This window comes from Arctopsyche grandis, chromosome 10 (genome assembly GCF_051622035.1).
Source record: "Arctopsyche grandis isolate Sample6627 chromosome 10, ASM5162203v2, whole genome shotgun sequence".
NCBI classification, from domain to species: domain Eukaryota; kingdom Metazoa; phylum Arthropoda; class Insecta; order Trichoptera; family Hydropsychidae; genus Arctopsyche; species Arctopsyche grandis.
The window spans coordinates 5,202,732-5,223,585 of NC_135364.1; the positions used below are offsets into that span (position 1 = coordinate 5,202,732).

A 20,854-nucleotide genomic window follows, 5' to 3' on the forward strand; every position below is an offset into this window, starting at 1 on the left:
TCACGTACCAGATATGCAGTCCCACGCTTTCGCGCTGTCAGTTCCGAGAACTCTAGCGGGAAGTGGCTGGGTGCCGTTACCGACCACTAAGTCCATTCGGGGGTCTCCATTGTTAGCCGACAGCACTTAAGCCTGGAGATAATCCTTGATAACCAATTATAATGGCGGCTCCTTTTAGCATATGCTACAATATATACATATGTACACACATTTATTACGTTATATTCAATGTAATAAATATACGGTTCAAATGTTTGAAATTCCTTGTAAAAAAAATGCTTCAAGAATTCGAAACACTACCCAAGTGGGCACCAGTTTGCACTATGATAATCATAAATATGAGAAGAAGAGGCAAAAAAGAATTGCAGAACTGTCGACAGACCGAAAGTTATACAATAGTTGAAATTGTACCGCATTGAAACAGCAGAAAGTGGTACTCGGTACTTGGTAGTTATTAGAGGTGACCACGAATTGTTTCACCGCTGCGTTTACTTAACATTTCCAGCGCATAGTTCCGTTCTCGGGCTCGTTATTGTGCTTCTGTCTTCTTCCTTTTAATAACTGTGCCCACTAGTTTCAACTGAAATTTAACTCGGAAGTGGGCAACTTTAATACACTACATAACCTGGGCTTAATAACTACATACATATATACGTATATAACCAAATGCTACTATTATTATATAAGTCCTGCAAACACACGTTTCGTATTTTACGAGCCGAACAATCCCGCAACCAACTTCATTTTAGAACACTTAATAATACATTGGTAGTTACAACTTTATGTCGGGTTGAATTCGTATAAACTTTTACTCACGTAGCAGATAAGTCGATTAACTTTTGGATTCGTTACGTGATTCTTTGTTGGAAAATTATGTACATATCTTATCGGTGCAGTTTTCTATTTTTAATAATGCTTGTTTGATATGAAAATTCGGTTCTAGGACACTTACCCCCTGAACATTAACCCCCCGTACAACCATAGTTACATACAACAATTTTTTGATCATTGCAATTAATACCAGTATCAATTAACCAGCAGCATACACTAGTGGTTAGCATATAATGCTTTGAACGAAGTGGTCACGGGTCCAAATCCCTTTGGTTTCTGTTGGCCCGACTTCGTATTTGTGACTCCAGATCGATCGTTACCTATCAGAGTCTGCCAATTTGTCTGATTTTCATTGAAACGGTTCCAAAAAAATGGCAACCTAACTCATTTTCTCGCAAATCTCAAGTTTTCAGTAATCTCAAATTTCGTTGAATTGTATAAAATGCTGCAAGTTTACAAATCTGACCTTAAATGCAACTGTGAATGTTAATTGATATGTATTTACTGAATTTCGTTGAATTGTTAAAAAATGCTGTATATTTACAAATTTGACCGTAGATGTTTATGTGGGTGTTAATGCTATGTATTTACTATGTATAATAATTGTATCAAATGTTTCTAGCCAGGAAGGCGCATTGAGTTTCCCTGTTTGGCCTTCCTGGTATATACATATTTTCGTACAATATAGCTAAAATAAAAATACAATGCTTGCGGCTTGCGACAAAATTTCGCAAACGATCACATTTTGAAACTAATTAACCTGTCAAATCATTCCTCTCTTACAGGGACATTGAAATGTGTACCCGCGGAATATTTTCTTTGAAGCAATTCTCAGCCGAAGACAATGAACCGATAATTTCGTTCGATTTCACACTGAGGTCGTTTGGGCCGAAACGGCGATAGAGATGAATTTTTCCTTTTGTCCTGTACCTTTTTATTTGCGTTGAGCTCTCGTCCGGCGATCATTAACATTCAAATTGAGCTGGATCCGCGTCGATTGTTGTTGGAAGTAGGTGAATGTACCCTAGCCGAGAACAATGGCGGAACGTACTAGGTAGGGAGAGACGCCAATTGAATTTTGTATGAAAGGAAGTTGTTACGCCGAAGAATTTCGCTTCAAAGGTTACGTGAGAGGAAGTCGTTTGTGTGCTGGGTATTTACTGTGTCATACCGCGGTGCTCAGAATAACTCAATAACCCACAATGAATATCTACGAATATATAAAATAGGTATTATAACACATACTACATACACGTCGGCTTTCCCAGACGACAGGCCCAGAGCACGCGAAATCTATCCACGGTCAGCACGAAATGAAATATGTATGTACATATAATAAATATATGTATGTATATTTTACCGGAGCGAAAAATGCAAATTTACGATTTATCACCATGGTCCTAGTGGAAAACCTGCTTCGTATCAACAGCAGGTTGAATGAAAAGTTTCAACGATTTTTAACGATGTCCTGCGCCTCCAACTAATCGATTTATCTTATTTTTATTATTGTTTAATTATTAGTTCTACTTCGTCAGTTAGTCTAGCAAACTTCTTAGGGCGAAATCACACAGCGGTGCATGTGGCACGTGGGATTTTTCTAGATAGTTCTTTGGCCAAGGCGTTCTCGCCGCTTGTTCTATCTTCTATCATCTACATATGTTTCTTTGTTTTCAACTCTCTGATTTCGACTTTTTAGATCGATTTTGGAATAAGAGCAGTTACTATTTTACGAATCTTTAATCATGCTAGATTGTATAAGCCATTCTCATCCTACATCGTTTTTTTCATCCCACAGTCGAAGGTTAGAGCTGTCAAAACTTAATTGTTGAAATAGTGAAATAGAAAGCATATCCACACATTTTGTAATAAAACTTGCGAGGTATGTACAAAAAGTGTTATCCAAACCAGACCCAGATATTAGTTTTAGTATTGTGTCATCGATTTCGTTTGACAGTCATCGGCGAATACACATATATGTAACCTCAAATTTGTAAATCGATCTGTTTCTGTAGTTTCTGATTGATTTGATCAGTTTCAATTTTCTCCAGCATACTTACACGATGCATTGACCCAGAAATTAGTGCAAGTATTATTAGTATTATGTTTATATTAGTTTTTTTTAAATAATATATTGAAACAAAAATAAATGTATAAAGTTTATGTATATTTTTGTATAAAGAGTACTAAAATATTAAAAATAAATATAAAAAGTACTACATTTTTAGTCATTAGCTCACGTTTCCGTCATTATTTTAGATGTAAAAGTTGTTAAGGGTTTCCTTGCATCTATATATATATATATATATATATATATATATATATATATATATATATATATATATATATATATATATATATATATATATATATCTTTGTTTTAAGCACAAAAAATGCCGAAAAAATCTGTGAATTTAATGAAATATAAGCTGGGCAAATTGGTTCAATTTTTGGTCGGAGGCTTAGTATGAAACGATGAAACTTTTCATTTACCGTAAGTTTTCCATTAGCTCATCCGTTGGAAATCTAATATTCGCTCCGGCCTAATGAACATATACATACATATATGTACAAATACATTTTAATAGTGTGTTTTCATTTGAGGAAGTGATGGTGTGAGGTTGGGGTGTGTAATAAATCTACCCTCGTATCGCAAATTAAAATCTACATTGTGTGTGCGTGCGAAGTTGGCTCGTCTCGGTTTAATTCATACTCTTACTTTTGGGTCGATATTTTGAGTAATTTTCAGTTATGTAAATCAGAAGTGTCGACGAAAATTATTCATCTCATTTTGACGTCTATTCGTTAAGATAGTCATGACTTGAAAATGTGTCACATCAAAAATCGATATAAATCTGAGATTATATGTAATTCTAATATTTTAATAGTTATTATAATAATAGTTATTGCATGCCTGATAGCATTTTATTAGACGATAAACCAGTAGAAGTAGTAAATAATTATTTATTTTTAGGTCAAATAATTTACATGTCCGGTAGTAAAGAAAAATAAATAAAGAGACGCATGAAATTAGGATGGAGTGCAGTTGGACGAATGAATGCGATTTTTAAATCAAAAATGCCTATTTTTGCCTGAAGAAAATGATCTTCGATCAATGTGTTTTGCCAGTGGTGAAACTTGAACGCCAAGATGACACACAAAGTACAATGCACTCAAAGAAGTATGGAACGTTGTATGCTTGGCTTGGCACAACGAGGAAAGACAGGAATCGGAATACGTGGGTGAGAAGTATGACAAGGGTTGTGGATATTGTGGATATATTTAAGAGATTGAAATGGCAATGGGCGGGCCACGTGGCTAGAAGAATGGACGAAAGGTGGACAAAAGAAGTACTTGAATGGTACCCGAGAGAATGCAAAAGCGTAAAAGGAAGACCGCAGGGAAGATGAGTAGATGAAATTAAGAAAATATGTGGGTGAGATGGATGAGAGTTGCGCAAAACAGATACGAGTAGAAGCGTGTTGGAGAGGCCTTCACCCAGCATTGGATAGAGAATGGCTATAGATGACGACGATGATGATATATAATTAGTTTTATAGAGCAAAAATTGTGATCGTTCATAATAACAATTAGTTGTATTTTTTATTCCAATAATGAAATAAATGAATCTTTGCAAAACAGTTAGTCTGATATTTCCATTTCCGCAATAAATTTGTCTAGCTTTAACCATATATGTAGTTGCTTATTCTTATGAAGATTTCAAAAGTAAAAGTAGTACATATACATATGTATGTATATACATGAGAATAAATCATGGCCTATTTTATTGTTTGCCTTCATATAAAATTACCTATTCATATCAACTTCAACTATATAATTGGGATTAATTTTACGTTCCATTCATAATCGTAGAGTTCGTCATTAATATGATATTAAATTACATTCCACACCACAATTATTACAAACCACACACGATTCCGTTCGTTAAAGTGGCGTAAGCTTTCGAGACCGCCCGGAAAATCGGAATTTCCCCGAAGCGAACAAAAGTAAAAGCTCGCATGTTTGTGAATATATACATAGCTACTTATATGTATGTACATCATCATAGCCACTGCACCAAAGCTAACTTTGACGTTGGCGAACGTCGCCAATTATTTTCGCATTTCGTTTGAAGTTCCTGCGGAAAAATTGCCGCTCAAATTGCATACAACTCACACAATTTTCCATATAATTTACGACAGGAGGTAAAGGAAGACAGCTCACGCCAAGTCTTTTATTATATACGTATGTACATACGAGTATGAATGCTACATACGTGCATGAGAGCAATATCGTTTTTATTTATAGAGAACGGCACTGTTGTGACTTGAGCGCCAGCAATTACGAATCTTAATCTCTGAATTTATATTGCGACGAATAATAATAAAATTAAATTTATCGCCATTGTTAATTTCTTACGTGCGTTAGTCTGCTCGAGTCATAATACCTTGCAATGGTTTCCGCTTTAGATTTTCGCTATCTCGACGCGACTTTGCCCACTTTTCTTTCTGGTAATATTCTCTTGTGTGTGTGTATAATTTACTTTTGGAGCAATATTGCCAATATGACGCGAACCTTAATAAAAAGGCACGCAAATCTGGCAAACAAGTTTTATATATTGTCACCGCTCTTAGGCATTTCTGAATTTACTGCGCGCCATATTACTGTCGGTTCGATTCCCACGCAATTTATACATATTATTTTTTTTTACATCATACGAATCCACGTACGTTTGTATCGGATGTAAATAAAGTGTATCTGTATGTATACAGGCGTTTTTAGAGCGAATATTTACCGTTTTAGTCGGCGTGTAATTCGATTGATCGGTGCTTGTCGTTTATTGAAGTTGGCCAACTGAAGTAATGTTTTCTTTATTACACGGTTTTTGTTTGTATATATTTCGTTTTATTACAAAATATATTTTTGACTTGAAAAATCGCTAGATAATTAGTTATACGTATTAGCAATAAAAGTTTAACTGGATGAATGTTAATGATACTTCGAATTAGATAAGAAAATTTTGCCTTAATTTTATTATAGGAATAAATATATATATATATATATATATATATATATATATATATATATATATATACATACCTACATAAATACATATTTATATCACTAAAAATAGTAATACATAAATTAGTTGCGAAATTGCAAAAAAATAGAATTATTGTTAATTATAATAAGCTACCAGATGAAAAATGTGTAAGAAAACCGTATATTTTTTACTTAGCTAGATAATTAATTATACGTATTTAAAAAAAAACTACAAATCATAAACAACAGAAAAAACACCTGACTTGATTCCAATACTAACTTTTGACACAATAATACTAGATTGTGAATTCTAATTCACACTTTTTTTGCCAAAAAAAAATTGCGTAATTGTGTAATTGCGGTCTTTAGACCGCAGTGCCAAAGTCTGTAAAAATTGTGCATTTATTGAAATGCTCATCTCATAAACGAGAAAAAACTAACAAAAATTATTTTCATATTCGAATTTAGTGAGTCAAAATTAGTAAAGATTGATAAGTTTCCATTCCGGAAAGAAAAATACGAGATTTTTTATTGATCAGTGTAATTGAATGATAATAAACTTTTTATTGGTTAATAGATTGATACATGATATTTTATATAATTGGAAAATATTCTATGATTAAAATTTTAGCATTAAATACATTAGTTTAATATAAATTATTAATATAAAAAAAGCATTCCAAAGACAAAATAGAATACGATGAAATTTAATGAAAAACTCGATGGAATTATTTATATATTCAATCTTAAATCCAAACAATATAATACAATAAAATTACCATCAATATTGTACTTCACAAAATACAAACAAATGGTTTTGACGCATTCTTTAATGAAATAAAGTAAAAAATCTGATTTAAATATTTGGAATAGAAAAAAATGAATACATATATTTACTTCAATGACGTCAAATCAGAATTATATATTTTTTTCAAGTTTTTTTTGTGCTTTTTTTATAAGAAATGGATTTTTCTATAAATAAAAGCGATAAAAATTCAAATTTAAGTGTTTGTATATATAATTTCGTTTAAAAAAACACTGGAATTCCAGCTTTTTATAGACGCATCAGACACTTAATAAATTGACGCAACTTTCGAGTTAAATTTAACTGACCGATTTCGTAATCCGTAGCGACGTTTCGTCGCAAATACGCCTCTTATTCTCATCCTATGAATAATGAAATTTTCCACGTCGTAAAATTATGACACATTGCCTGCTGTGCGGAACAGGTAAACGATTTTCCCGACTCTACGAATATATACATATTCTATTACGTATTCGTCAAAATATTGGCGACGCGATGCTTTTCCGATAGATATAGGCGATATTTCAACCCTTCGAGCACTTAGGGTCGAATTTTTTCGCTTAATATTTCCTCACGGGTCATGTGACTTTCCCTGGCGAACTGAAAGCTTTCTTATTCATATGAGGCATACGCGAAGCCGGAAAATCTTTCCCTTTGTGAGCGAGTTTTCCCTTCCCGGTTTTTCGACATGCGAGTTATTTCTAACATAATCACATCCCATGCTATTAATCTTATATGTACATATGTATATGTTGAACATTTTTGTATGGGTATTTTTATATTAAATTTTATACAGAGTGGGGCGGAAATCAGTATTCCCTTTTCTATTTTTCATTTTTTTCTCATTGTTAATTTATTTTTAATGCATATTGACCATTCTTTAAGTACATATGAGTCGCTATATTTGAAAGGGGTTTTCCTTATTTCGAGAAATATCTTTAATTTAATATAATGTTATGCGCTTTACGATATTTAAAAATAATGGTGACTATTAATAGGTTTATTCTGCTTTTCCGAGAGAATCTCGAAGATTGAATCTCAAAGAAAAACAGAATAGATATTAAGATATTAATCGAAGAATACTTGTGACAATTTCCACTTTACTTCATATCGAGAAATATCTCGCAAAAATTAAATATAATGTTTTGCGTTTAACAATATTTAAAAATACTGCTGACAGTATAATACGTTTATTCTGCTTTTCCGAGATTCCAGGCATATCGAATTAAAAGTAGTGATAGCAAATTGTGAATCAAGTCAAACTGAAATAGTGTTTTTGGAACTGAAAATTGGACTTCCGCCACTTTTAAATATAGTGCCTCATATGCATTATAGTATTTGGTCACAAAGATGTTGTCATTCAGTTCGTATCAATCACTTTCCTTCACATTAAATGGAAATCGTAAAATTTTCACTCAGGTGCTAATTTCTCCTTCAAGTGGCTCCACGGTGATAAATCAGGCGAACATCTTCAAAATGAGACATAATATGTTGTGAGAACTTTTATAATACGATTTGAATAGAATTGTTCAATATGTATCCATCTTGTTGCAACCAAATTACGTAGAATTTTATAAATTCCAATAATGTCTAAGATCATGCTGAGAAAAATAGTGGAATATGTTTGACAATATGTTGAGGTTTGTTTGGTGTTCGTTAGATCTCATCTTAAAAAAAAATACTTTGTGGAATTTACTTTTTATTTGACTGGTGTTACCATCTAATTGTTTACGACCTATACAGTGCATGCTCTATATGACGCATACATAAGCCCGAAGTTCGAACATCGAAAACACGAACATATACCCACTGTTGGTTATATTTGGCAAATTATACACGATTTATACATTCCCTGGAATTGCTCAAGGCCCTCATTAAATGCGCACCTTGTAATCTCCGGTATAAATTAGCCGTTTTCTCTGATGTAATCCGTCTATACGCAGACGTGCAAGGCATACCCAGTAGAAAGCCTCGCATTTATCTCTTCGCGTTTTCTTTCACCTTGACGTACGACTAGGAATTGCGGGCACACCGAGATCACAATAGTGAGAAATTCTTCGGAGCATAATATACCATTTTATACGCACATTTGAAAATCGGCGTGCGAAAGTCTCGATTGTCGATGATCGAACGATCGGGGGAACAATGCTCATTGTTTTTGAACGAGGCGCATCGAATTAAAATGAAATAAAAATAAAGTGTGTGTGTGTATATGTTTTGTATGTAGGAGAATAATGGCGCTATGCAAATTTTATGGACAGTGGGAGGGATAGGGAGGAGGTCAGCGAGAAAACGGAATGCGAGGGACGCTGAGTGCATCTCGATCGATATGCAAATCAAGTATGATATATGATATCACAAATACAGATGTCGGTACATGCATATCTACCGGTTGCTGGGTATTTTAACGAGCTCCCGAATTTAAAACGGCTGGGTTGTTACGCTAGGCTTGTTTCAATTTAACTTTTGCCGTTGAAATTTAACGCGAAACACCCGTTCAATACGAATTTGTATTTATGTGTAGTATTTTCGTTAATATGAAGGACGAGTTGAAATATATATTTTCCGAAATGAGTTTCGAATGCAAAGCGTAATCGGATAATGAAGTTAAATTTAGTTTTGATATTAATTTAATAGTTTTTCAGGACGTCGGCAGGCTTTGAATTAAAATTGAAAATAGGAAGCGAAACTGAATGAATGTAAATTTTGATTTTAGATATTACTTGTGAAATGACTTAATGTTGCCAAAGCTAAAAGTACCATATACGAAATTCGTCCATGAAGAAGCGTATTCTAACTTTTAAACAGCCACGGCAGGAGTACCGCATGGAAGCGTGACAGGACCTATCCCGTATCTGATGTATACTGTCGACGTCCCAACAAGAAAATAAAAATTCATTGGAACATTCGCCGATGACAGAATAACTATGTCATCGAGCGAATCGCAAACATAAGTGGTTGAACCAGTGGTTGATTTGAAGATAAAACTGAATCAATCCAAGTCTCATTTACACTGCGACGCAATGATATCAACCTTCAAACGTCATAAACGGGGTACACGTTTTACAAGTTGATTCAGCCAAATATTTATAACTGCACATCGACTCAAGGCTTACACGGAGGCATAATGTAAAAAATAAATCATATTCGAATCAAACAAAAGAGACGTACTGGCTAATAGGAAGAAACTCTAAATTAGATCTGCACTGCAAAAATTAATATACTAGGCTATTATGAAGCCAGTATGAACGTATGGCATACGATTTTAGGCCAAATAATATCGAATATGTACAAAGAGGCCAAAAATCAGCTTCTGGGGATTGTCACCAATGCATATCGCTTTGTTATACATAAATGCAGATATCCATAAGAACCTATAAATGCAAACATAAATAGAGATGATCAGAAAATGTGCCGGGAAGCACGAACTGGAGACTGCACCGTCAACCCAATATATAATAGGAAGAAGCCTTGCAGTTGGTTCATACAACTTACTAGGTGAGACAATTATAGAAGAAAAACCCTCACAAATTAGTAGTCTGAAAGTGAGCGATTCAAATGACCAATTGAAAATATTGGAGGACGGAATATTAATTCCGTAGTGCCCGTATATGGCTGGAAGAACAGGGATATTGGTGATGGTTTATCGAAGATTGATAAGATGGCTCATGAGAAGAGAAAAAATGCACGTAAGAGATTTATAAACATATTTATTTCTTGTATTAATTTGTTGTTTCAAACCTAGGCAACAAGTGACTGTTGTTTTGTTTATAAATCTTCTACATGTGTACTTTGGTTAGTGTCGGTTGCATCATAATCTTATCCAATACACATAATATATTCAAATGACAAGGAAAACATAAATATCTAAGATTTTCTTAGAACTATTGAACGTCGACCTATGTTTGTATAAAGGTATAATGAAAGTGACTATAATAATACAATATTTCTGAGAACAGCATAGTGTTATTATGCATTTATGTGCATACATACAAATAAATGTCTATTATGTAAATAAATATTTACCTGTTATAAAATATAATATATGTATGTAAATACTACAACACAAACTTGACATAGTAAATTTCGCTTGATTCGATCCTTTACATCATTTAAAGTCATAAATTAAATTCGCATTCAATAAGAATGTTTACAAATCAACTGGTGTCAGAATTGGGAGTGGCTCATTATTTTGCTAATCATTAAAATAGTTTGCTTGAAACGTAATGAACGGTTCACTGTGGCATATATTACACATAAATATATCCACTCAAGCATTCTATATTATTATTTTTAATTCGATTTAATAGACAAAGTGATAAATCAATTTTAATTTAATTACGACCAATCGTATCGATGTCCATTGACGTATTTATAATGTACCTAAGGTTAAAAAATTACATTATGACATTTCAATTTTGACAACAAAAAAATCAAAAATTTCAAGCCACGCTAAGACCATTCTTGTGAACATAAACGTACTGGTGTCAGAAGTGGGATTTTATCTATTCGGCTGCCGAAAATACTTACCTTCATACATAGATGATGAATATCATAACTGGTCGGATATAGGAAGTTTTGATCATATACATATATCGTTCTTTCCATCCAGAAAGTTTCACCAGGACAATCACCGCGGAACTCACCGTCGTGGTCAGATCAATCATCCGCATCGCTCAATCACGTTGTGCAATCGAGATCGTGAAAACCATTGAACACGGTTCATCAGCGCATCGCATGTGCATGTCGAAATGCACTCGAGCGATTTGCATACATACTAAACAGTATCGCCGAGGAGAGGGACACGCCGCGTACGTCGACCCTGGTCTGGTCGATTGCTAATTAAGCCCCTACACGTCCATATATGCATATGTATGTTTGTGTATGTGGGTCGTTATCTGTTTGATGCGCGCTCGTGACTTGTGCACTACCCTGTATTGTCTCGCCGGTCGCACGCCCCAGAACAATAAGACTATTATACCCGCGTGTGTGTGTACGGTTCACTTTCTTTCGTTTCGCTTGCATAATTTCTGCTGTGTTTTTGTTTTAGGATTGGGATTTCGATGCGGTGGAAGATCATTCTGTGAAGGGTTGGATGCGTCGACAACATGCTCAATGTGTGCTTCTGCGCGCTCCTGCTACTTTGAGAGGCTGCCGAGCTCAGGTCTACAGAGCTAGGGGTGCTACCCAGTGGTATACGGCTGTCATCGTTGGATGCAATCAGGAAACTGGGGTAATTTTTATAAAAGTTTTAAGTTGGATGTATTTTTTGAAGGTTCATACTAGAAGTGTGGAATTTTAAGTGATTAGAACCACTTTGAAGTGCTATATATGTATATATGCTCAATAGCAGTATTAGAGTAGTCTTATGTTATGTTTCTCTAACCATCCTACTTAAGCTACTTGTAGACAAGTTATACTAACAAGGACTAATTATACCAAAGCACGTTATACCAACAATAAAATATCGATCGAATTTATTGAAGGTGCCAAAAGAGCTTCCAGTCAAAAAGCATGGAATCGCTATGTACGAATAAATAATATTAAACTGATAGTGTGTTCAGAGAAGTGAAGGCAGATTTCAATTTCGAAAATTGTGTTTAATGCTTCAGGATTAACCCAGATTAAGGATAGTTCTGATATACTAAGGGAATGAAGATATTGCAAAATTTCTAAACATTACAAACAATTATATCAAGTAATACTTAATTTTCATATACATATGTATGAGCCTTTATATTCGAAAGTGGCGTCCAATTTCCAGTTCCGAAAACACTATTTCAGTTTGACTAAATTCAAGAATTGTTATCACTGCTTTTAATTTGATATGTCTAGAATTTCGGAAAAACAGAATAAACCTATTAGATGTCACCAGTATTTTTACAAGGTTTATCTTATTAAATATTGTAAAACGCAAGACGTTTTGCGAGAAATTTCTCAAAATGAAGAAAAACCAATTTCAAATATACCTGCTCATATAATGCAATTGTCGGACCACATATTTTGTATTGCGGAACAATATTAAATATAGTAAATTTATAAATTAAAGATAAATTGCAGAATAGACGTATTTTGATGTAAGTATACATATGTAGGTTAAATGTTGAAAGAATTGAAATGGATGAATGTTAGCGAAACTTTGAAAGTTTATATGTTGGTTTATATTTATAAATTAGATCAGAAAATGTTATCTACATAAATATTTTGATAAATTGGAATAGCTATATACATATTATGATAGTTATAGTAACAAAAGCTACCTGATAAAAAAAAGTATATCTTTGACATTTTAAATTCACTAAATAATTAACCATCAGTATTTTAAAGCATTAAAAAATCACAATCAATAGAAAAAATACCTGACTATTGATTCCAATATTCATTTTTGTCATAGCAATACTAAATTTTGAATTAAAGGCTGCAAAAACCAAAAATCTGTAAAAATTGCGCATTTTTTACAAAGCTTTTATTTTCGTTTAAATGCTCATATCTCATAAACAAGAAGAAAAAAACAAAAATCATTGTAATATTCGAATTCAGTGGGTCAAATTTAGTAATGATTAATCTCTGCTCCGGTAATTAAGAAACGCGATTATTTGTTTCTCAGTGTTATTACTACTCTACTAATGTACATACGTATGTATGTACAGGTAGGTCCGTCAGTAGTGACGTGGTAATGGTAATGGTTTTTTATAACTTCAAATAATTTAATTGCGACAGAATGAAGATTAGTTTAAGTAAAAATAATACTCAAAAATTCATATATTGATTGGTTAAGTCGTAAGATAATATATTTTCAATATATGTACATATAAATATATGAAGTATAACAGAAAAAGTTTCAAATTGGATAAGATGTAAAATAAAAATAAAATATCTTACGTAACAGAGACTAATTAATCAATGGACAAAGTTGTTCGTGGAATCCGATGAATATTCAAACTCTCAATGAGATTGGACGATGCTTGAAAACTCAAACCAGACTTCAGAGTAAAGATAGTTAGACTAATTAAAATATAGGTACGTGTATAATCCGGTATTCAAAATTCAAAGCAAAGAGCTGACATTTTAACCGATCCAGCTATGTACAAAGTACTTGAAACCAGAAGCGAGGAAATTCATTCGAGGAGACCTTCACCTAGCAACAGATGGCGAAATGCAATTGCACTCGCGGCCAATGACGAGACCGACCGCTGCATCTCAACTCCAGACGTGCGTAATTATAAATGCCGGATGACGCAAATAAAATAATTGAACCAATCACCTCACTACTAATACAATGTTGTTCACATGCTCCATATAATGTATGTGATGTTCTGTTTTCCAGTGGGTTTCTGGAAGCCTATTGTTTTTTTACTTTGAAACATTTCCATTTTGCGAAATTTGATCGTCGACAGACATTTTAATTGGGTCCACTAAGTCGATGGTGAAATATAATCGTATTAAACTCGTTTAAGAATCCAAAAATTTTGGGGACAACTAAATCTTTGCCACAAGCCTGTAGCCTTATACATACATATGTTTGACTTTCCGCCTCTCTCTCGTTTTGTCAGATTTTAGTTGTTAAAACGCTTATAACTTTATCTTTTGAACATTATCTATACATATATATAAAAATTAATGTCTGTCTGTATGTGTGTCTCGAATAGGCTCCTAAACCACTGAACCGATTACGATGGAACTTTCAGGATTTGTTGTATGCATGTCCGGGAAGATTACTGTGAAAAAACCTCTTAATAATAATATTCGTAATTACGATTTTACTGACGCAAAAGTAAAGCTGTCCTCCCGCCTTCAACGCATCATGCCGATAGTGTGACCATAATCGCGCCGCGCCTACCTTGCACTCACTCGAATATGCTCGGGAACGGGAAATGCACGCGTTATTGTGGCATTGCAACGCATGCCGGGTTCAGCTAGTGTCTTATAAAATTTGCATTATAGGCTCTTATTATCTCTCATATATATTTTTCATTCACCAATTAAATCTAATATATAATGAATGATAAAAATATGTTTTTATAAAATTGACATGGCCAATGCGTTGTTTTCTTTGGCCAAGTCGTTCTCGCCGCTTGTTTGACGTCTCTCTTTTCGATCTCATTTGTGTATTTTTTGTTATTGTTTTCAACTCTCTGATTTCGACTTCTTGGAATGATTTTGGACCGAGCGTCTCTTCCGAACTGCGATATTTTACGAACTTTTATCATACTAGATTTTATAAGGCATTGAACTATTTTGTAGTGGTACGTTTTTAGTTAAGTTTACTAGTAGTGCGTTTTCAGCATTACCTCTAATGGTTTTCAAAACTATATACAGTATTTAAGGGATTTTGTTGTTGGAAATCTGTTGTTACGGAAATCGTGATACCATTGGTCTTTTGATTGGACTTGTGTGCCACGTCAGAGCCATTTAGAATATTTATTTGAGCATTTAATGGTCGCCGTTGAGGGTTTGAAGTGGCATCCGCTTCATTTGCCTATCGGACGCGATTAATCTTAATGATAGTAATCGAGGTTATTATAGGTCGGTGGAAACGTCATGTGCAGTCGTCTGAAGTGGCTGAAACACGAACTCGGATAAGCTGAATTTCTCGTGCCAGCTTTGCAAGTTTCTATCGACCCCTCTTCTTACATTGTTTCGAAGAAAATTTGCCGCGTGGGGTGGGTATTTTCTTCTTGGCAGCGGTCGGGGGAGAAAAGTTTTCCTCTCGGTAGTAGTACTCCGTTTGGAAACTTTCACTTCAATGTCAGACGAACGCTGTGCAAAATTTATTTGATCGAAAGTTAATAATTTCACTGGATAGGTAGGTGTTGGCAAATGAGACAGATGTGATAATAGGCGCGTGATTTCATTAAAATATATATATACACACATATACAACATGTAAATATATTGGATCAAAAAATAGTTATTTGTTTTAGAGTGTTTTTATTTAATTTAGAACTGATACAGTATTGAATAAACGACTTAAATAAACTTAATATAAACTTGTTATACAGATATACATATAATACATTGAATTAAATGAGGATGCTACGTATTATTATTATACATAATTGAAAATAACGAAATAAACATATCAAAAAGAAAGATTCCGAATCAAAAATAAATACGTGTTTAATTTTCTACAACGGTATAATTTTGTTCATCGTCTTGTTTTTTTGTTTATATTTGTACTATTTACTTAAAGCCCGTGCAAAATACAATCGACCATTGAATATAAGCAAATTAGTCTATTTAATGACTTTAAATGGGCCTTTCAAGTAACAGTATGTTTGCATAACAATCTATTTAACGTGTAATGTGAGAAATTTGTAAAATGTATTTTAGTAAATTGTTTGTTATATTCTAGTCTGAAATCGTCCCAAAGTTTGAAAATAAATCAGTTGTATTATACATATTTAGTCCGTTTCTACAATTGAAAAATAGTTTCCTATTGTAAAATAGTATATTTTCAATAAGAATAAAATTCTTGAAAGCATTTAAACGTGAAACACCAACAAGTACAAATAAAGTTTCAGTGAAACTGTTATACGTACAAATTCACTGCTCAATGTCAGTGAATTTTTAATTCGAACGCTAATACACCATGCATACAACCCTAACTTAACCTTACCTAACCTAACCTAAAATAAATAAGTGTGGGCTGCTAACATATTATTTTATTTTATTTTTTATTCTAAACATATTATTTTATTTTATTTTTTATTATGATGTGTTTGCTTCCGCATCCAGTCCCACACATGTGGCATAAAAAAAATCCAAATCGAAACAGATAGTGGACTATGAGGAGATTGGGAATAGACAGTAGCGGGGCTGTTAAGTGGGTTGGCGCGATTCGTATCGGCGATGCACTATCATCCAACTGTCAAAAATTATAATTTCATTAATAGAGACAAGTGAAAATGCAATTGGATATGTTTTAACTGAAACGTCAGTGAAGTTATAATTTCACTATAACATACAATATACCTGTAGATAAAGTAAAAATTGATTAGAAATAGTGAAGCGTGAGTTTTATTTCTTTGAAATATATGTAATGTATTTTTGTGAACTATTTTAATGCGAACTGAATCACAGTGTGCACTAAAAGGTTCAAATTTGAATTTATAATTTGATCGTAACCGATTTAATAACGAAACTATGAGAGCGTATGCATAATAAAGCTTCAGTAACCGTATTCCGTATCCTGATTGAGAAACTCGAATTACCTTTTATTCCGTATCGACAATAATCGAGCATTTTGTGTGTACTTTGCAGTCGAAATCTACTTTAAAAGGCATACATTTATATTCAAAAGAGAAAAAATAAATGTATGCGTGCAAAAAAACTATTTGGATCGCTTCCAAAAGACCTACCCTCGATCCACTTTCAGGATATTATTCGTAAGTGACTTCTGCGGAAAATAAATCTGCGACTTTTGGCGCATTTCGCCGGTTAAACATCGCGAATGTGTCATTATTTATAATTAATAGCTTCCTATAAACACGATTTTTTTTATAGCGGCATCGCATAAATTCGATCGATACACGATAATATTGTTTATTTATTGAGGCAACTTTTGCAACGAGGTCGGGAATGATCAACGATACACGTGTCCAATTGACATATTCACATACGACGTAAAAATCATAAAGGGGTTGTTATTTGATAAACAGATTGAAAGATCGATAGCGGAAAGTTCAAAGATGTAATATGTATAATGAAACCGTGGAAGCTCTATTAAGTTTCAACATAGATTAAAAGTTTCAAGACTATCTCGAAAATACTATCAAACTGCTGCATATTATTACAGAACTTGTACTTATAGTTTGAAGCAATATTGTAATTTAAAAGTATGATGTATACATATACACATGTATATGTAATCCTCAAGCATTGAATCATTGCGAAAATAAATCAAGTAAATAAATCAATAAATTTTTATAAAACAGAAAATCAGATTTTCCGTTTTATAAAAATTTATTTATTTCATCAGTGTCATCATTATCATGCATATTTCTATTGTAAAAATCATTCCAATTAATGATAGTTTTGTTTATTTTGGTCTATTACGAGACTTCATATAAAATTTAATACTTTTTTCGCTTAGTTTTGAAGCAATACTGCACACTGACTTTATACTACCTAATTGACTATCTAATATATAATTTCGAAATAGACTTTTTATGTACATATGTATGTATGTTTGTTTGATTCGTAGACTCCGTGACGTTCAATTTAATAAATATATTCAAATTTTTACTATTAGATTAGCCTTGTTTAAGCGATTTATATTACAAACCGGATAAAAACACTAGTTTACTATAATACAATGAAAAATTCGCGTTCTATCCAATTAAGTATTATTTCCATACAAGAGATAATCTCAGATTTTTCACGTCAAGTATAATAATAATATATGTACATATGTATATAAAAACGGACGCGGTATTTAAGTTTGTGGGCATGTGGCGGACGTGTCGACAAGTATGGGGATTTCAAAAAAACAAATTAAAAAATTCCAGGAGTATATGTTTTTCCGAGAGATATTTAATAAAATAAATACATGCGAACGAGGCCATAACTAATAAGCTTGAAGTGGTCCACGTGGACTAAAACGTTTGACCAATTAGAGCAACGACGATACATTCTGACTAATGGGTGCATTTTAAGCATCCGCTATATATGGCGTGACGACCGATCGTATCGAGGAGATGCGGGGAAGTGGGGGGATGTGGAACGTGTGAAATTTGCTCCTGATATTGAGTGCCGAGCGATGGGTCAGCGTCAGATGCGCTGCGCGGGAGTGTCATACATGCACTCATCCACGAAGACACAAACACACACATTCATTCATCATTTCGAACGGGTTGGATCGGCGAGCGTGTAATGTGCGCACTCAACATTTTACTATAAGTGCGCGTGTCTTTAAATTACCTTACATCATATTTATATATAACATATAATTTTATTTTAATTCCTCTCCGAAACCACCCGTTCAAATCAACCGGCACAACTCTATCGTATATAAAAATGTATATACATATTTACATACTTCATGAGTCATTGTATCAATGAAAATGCTTCAACAGCACTCACTACGAGTCATAAACATCATCTATTACTGGCACAAAATCAATCTCCGCCAATCGAAACGATCGCTGAAATTTATTTACCTATAATGCTATTTTCAACAAGTATTTTAAATCGCACATCTACGTATAATACTCGGGTGTTTTGTAATGGGGGATGAAAGGGAGGAAACCGATCGATTTCTGCGTCACACTTTTCGTCCCTATCGCGTGTCTGGAAACTTTGCTGAAACTGGGAAATGAATCTGCACCCTCCTCCCACGACCTACCCCCATCTATCCCTACCACCCTCCCACCCAACATCCCTCTTTTCGCCCCACCCACATCTACCGCGACCCGCCCAGCTTCGGCTGTAAGTTCGGCGGACGAGTTTGCTTCTAGTTTGGGTGGTAGCTTTCGAAAAGTTTACTTCGGGTATGGTTTGTTGGGTGGGGGGGGGGGTGCCAAAGGGGGGTAAATTCCCTCCCCGGGGTGTTGTTACAGCTCGGAACCTCACTCGTCGCCTCCTATGCAGATGCTTCAATGAAGTCGTCAGGTGTGTGTTTATTCAATTATTCGATGGGTAGTGCGGTGGAAAACGTTTCAGAGAACATTTTATGACAAAGTTTTTGATGTTGTACTACGTGTCTTTGTATGAGTGTATCTGTAGGTATATAAACAGTAAACACGACTCTATTTTAGACCTATATTATCTACATAATATCTCATTGAATAGAACAAGTCACGCTTTGTGACAGTGATAATTGTTGGTCTAGTACATAGTCTGCAGTATTTGCATCAAAGATATGAATAAAAATGGTGAGGCCTTGGTAGTGTGTATGTTCGTTTCAGGTGTATTTATGAGTGTTATGTACTTGTAGTTTTGAACTGCAAAAAATTAATGTGCCATATATCAAAGAAAAGTTTCATGAAAATGTATTTCTAATGTGAGAACGAAACTACATACATAGCAGCTTTCGAAAGTAGGCTATTACTGTAAGTACAGACTTGAGAAAATGTTTGTGTGTGATCTTCAAAAAAAATATTTTACGGCTTCGAAAATCTGGGGAAAAAAATGCTATAAAATAAATCATAAACTTTTTTATATTTGCCAACTTTCGTCGCGTAGTTTTCAAATTATAAATGGATATATGTATGCATGTACATATGTATAAGAGTTCATTTTTTTACTTAAATGTGTGAATGAATTAAAAAAATTACTTTCTATATGTAATAGACTGCTTTTAAAATTATTAAATTGAATTTGAAGACTTTGAGTCGACTACATTCAACTAGTACCATTTTTGTGCCAAGAATGCAATGTTGTTGATATTAAATCTGCCATAGTGTGTAGAAGCAAACTATTTTGAAATACATAATATATGATAATTCCTTTGTAAAATTAAATTTCACGACACCGTATAATTCTGAGCTTTTTAATTGATTAAATTATCACTATATATTTTATTATTTTGAGGGGTTTGAGATCATACTAAAACATAGCCAGCAGCATGGCTCGGAGGTTGTGTTGATACTAAGCACCGAGAGGTTGCCGGGTTCGATCCCGTGAGTTGATTAATGCTGCTGGTCAGAGTTGGATATGTGTGACTCCAAGTCGATCGTTTCTTATCAATGTTTGCCAATTTATCTGATTTCATTGTTGAAACGGGTTCTCCATCATATTGGCAAAAACCACACAACCCACTAAGCGACCACTATTTGAATATGATATTAAAACATAGATGTCTGGCTAATTTTCTAATATATTGTAATTGTATTATGCTTATACATACGTCTGGTCACAGTGACGCGTTAGGGCTAAAGCACACAGGAAGGAACGCGGCACATGTTTTTTAGATTCTTTTAAACATGCGAAAACAATGTGGAATGCCTAGCACACACCGTCCCAAAATCGCCCCCTAGAGTGTTTTCGGTAAAATTTTATCCTATTATTTAAAATGTAATCCATTTTTGAAGAAATGTAGGAGAACCCTCACAGCGGGGAGCCAATCACACGACGTGCCGTTCTTCCCTGTGTGATTTCGCCCTTAGAGTATTCTGTATTGTCACTGTGTTGTCACTGCTAATATTTAAATAAATGAAATATACATACATACATATT

At 33.8% G+C, this 20,854-nt stretch overlaps 1 protein-coding gene across 1 annotated transcript in view; it reads left to right on the top strand.

The window, feature by feature from the left end:
* LOC143917856 (uncharacterized) overlaps positions 1 to 20,854 on the top strand; it is a 396,623-nt gene that overhangs the window by 125,760 nt on the left and 250,009 nt on the right. The window contains exon 4 of the mRNA XM_077439464.1: positions 11,727 to 11,909. Coding sequence (XP_077295590.1) covers positions 11,727 to 11,909 — 183 coding nt within the window. The remainder of the gene's footprint in view (positions 1 to 11,726; positions 11,910 to 20,854) is intronic.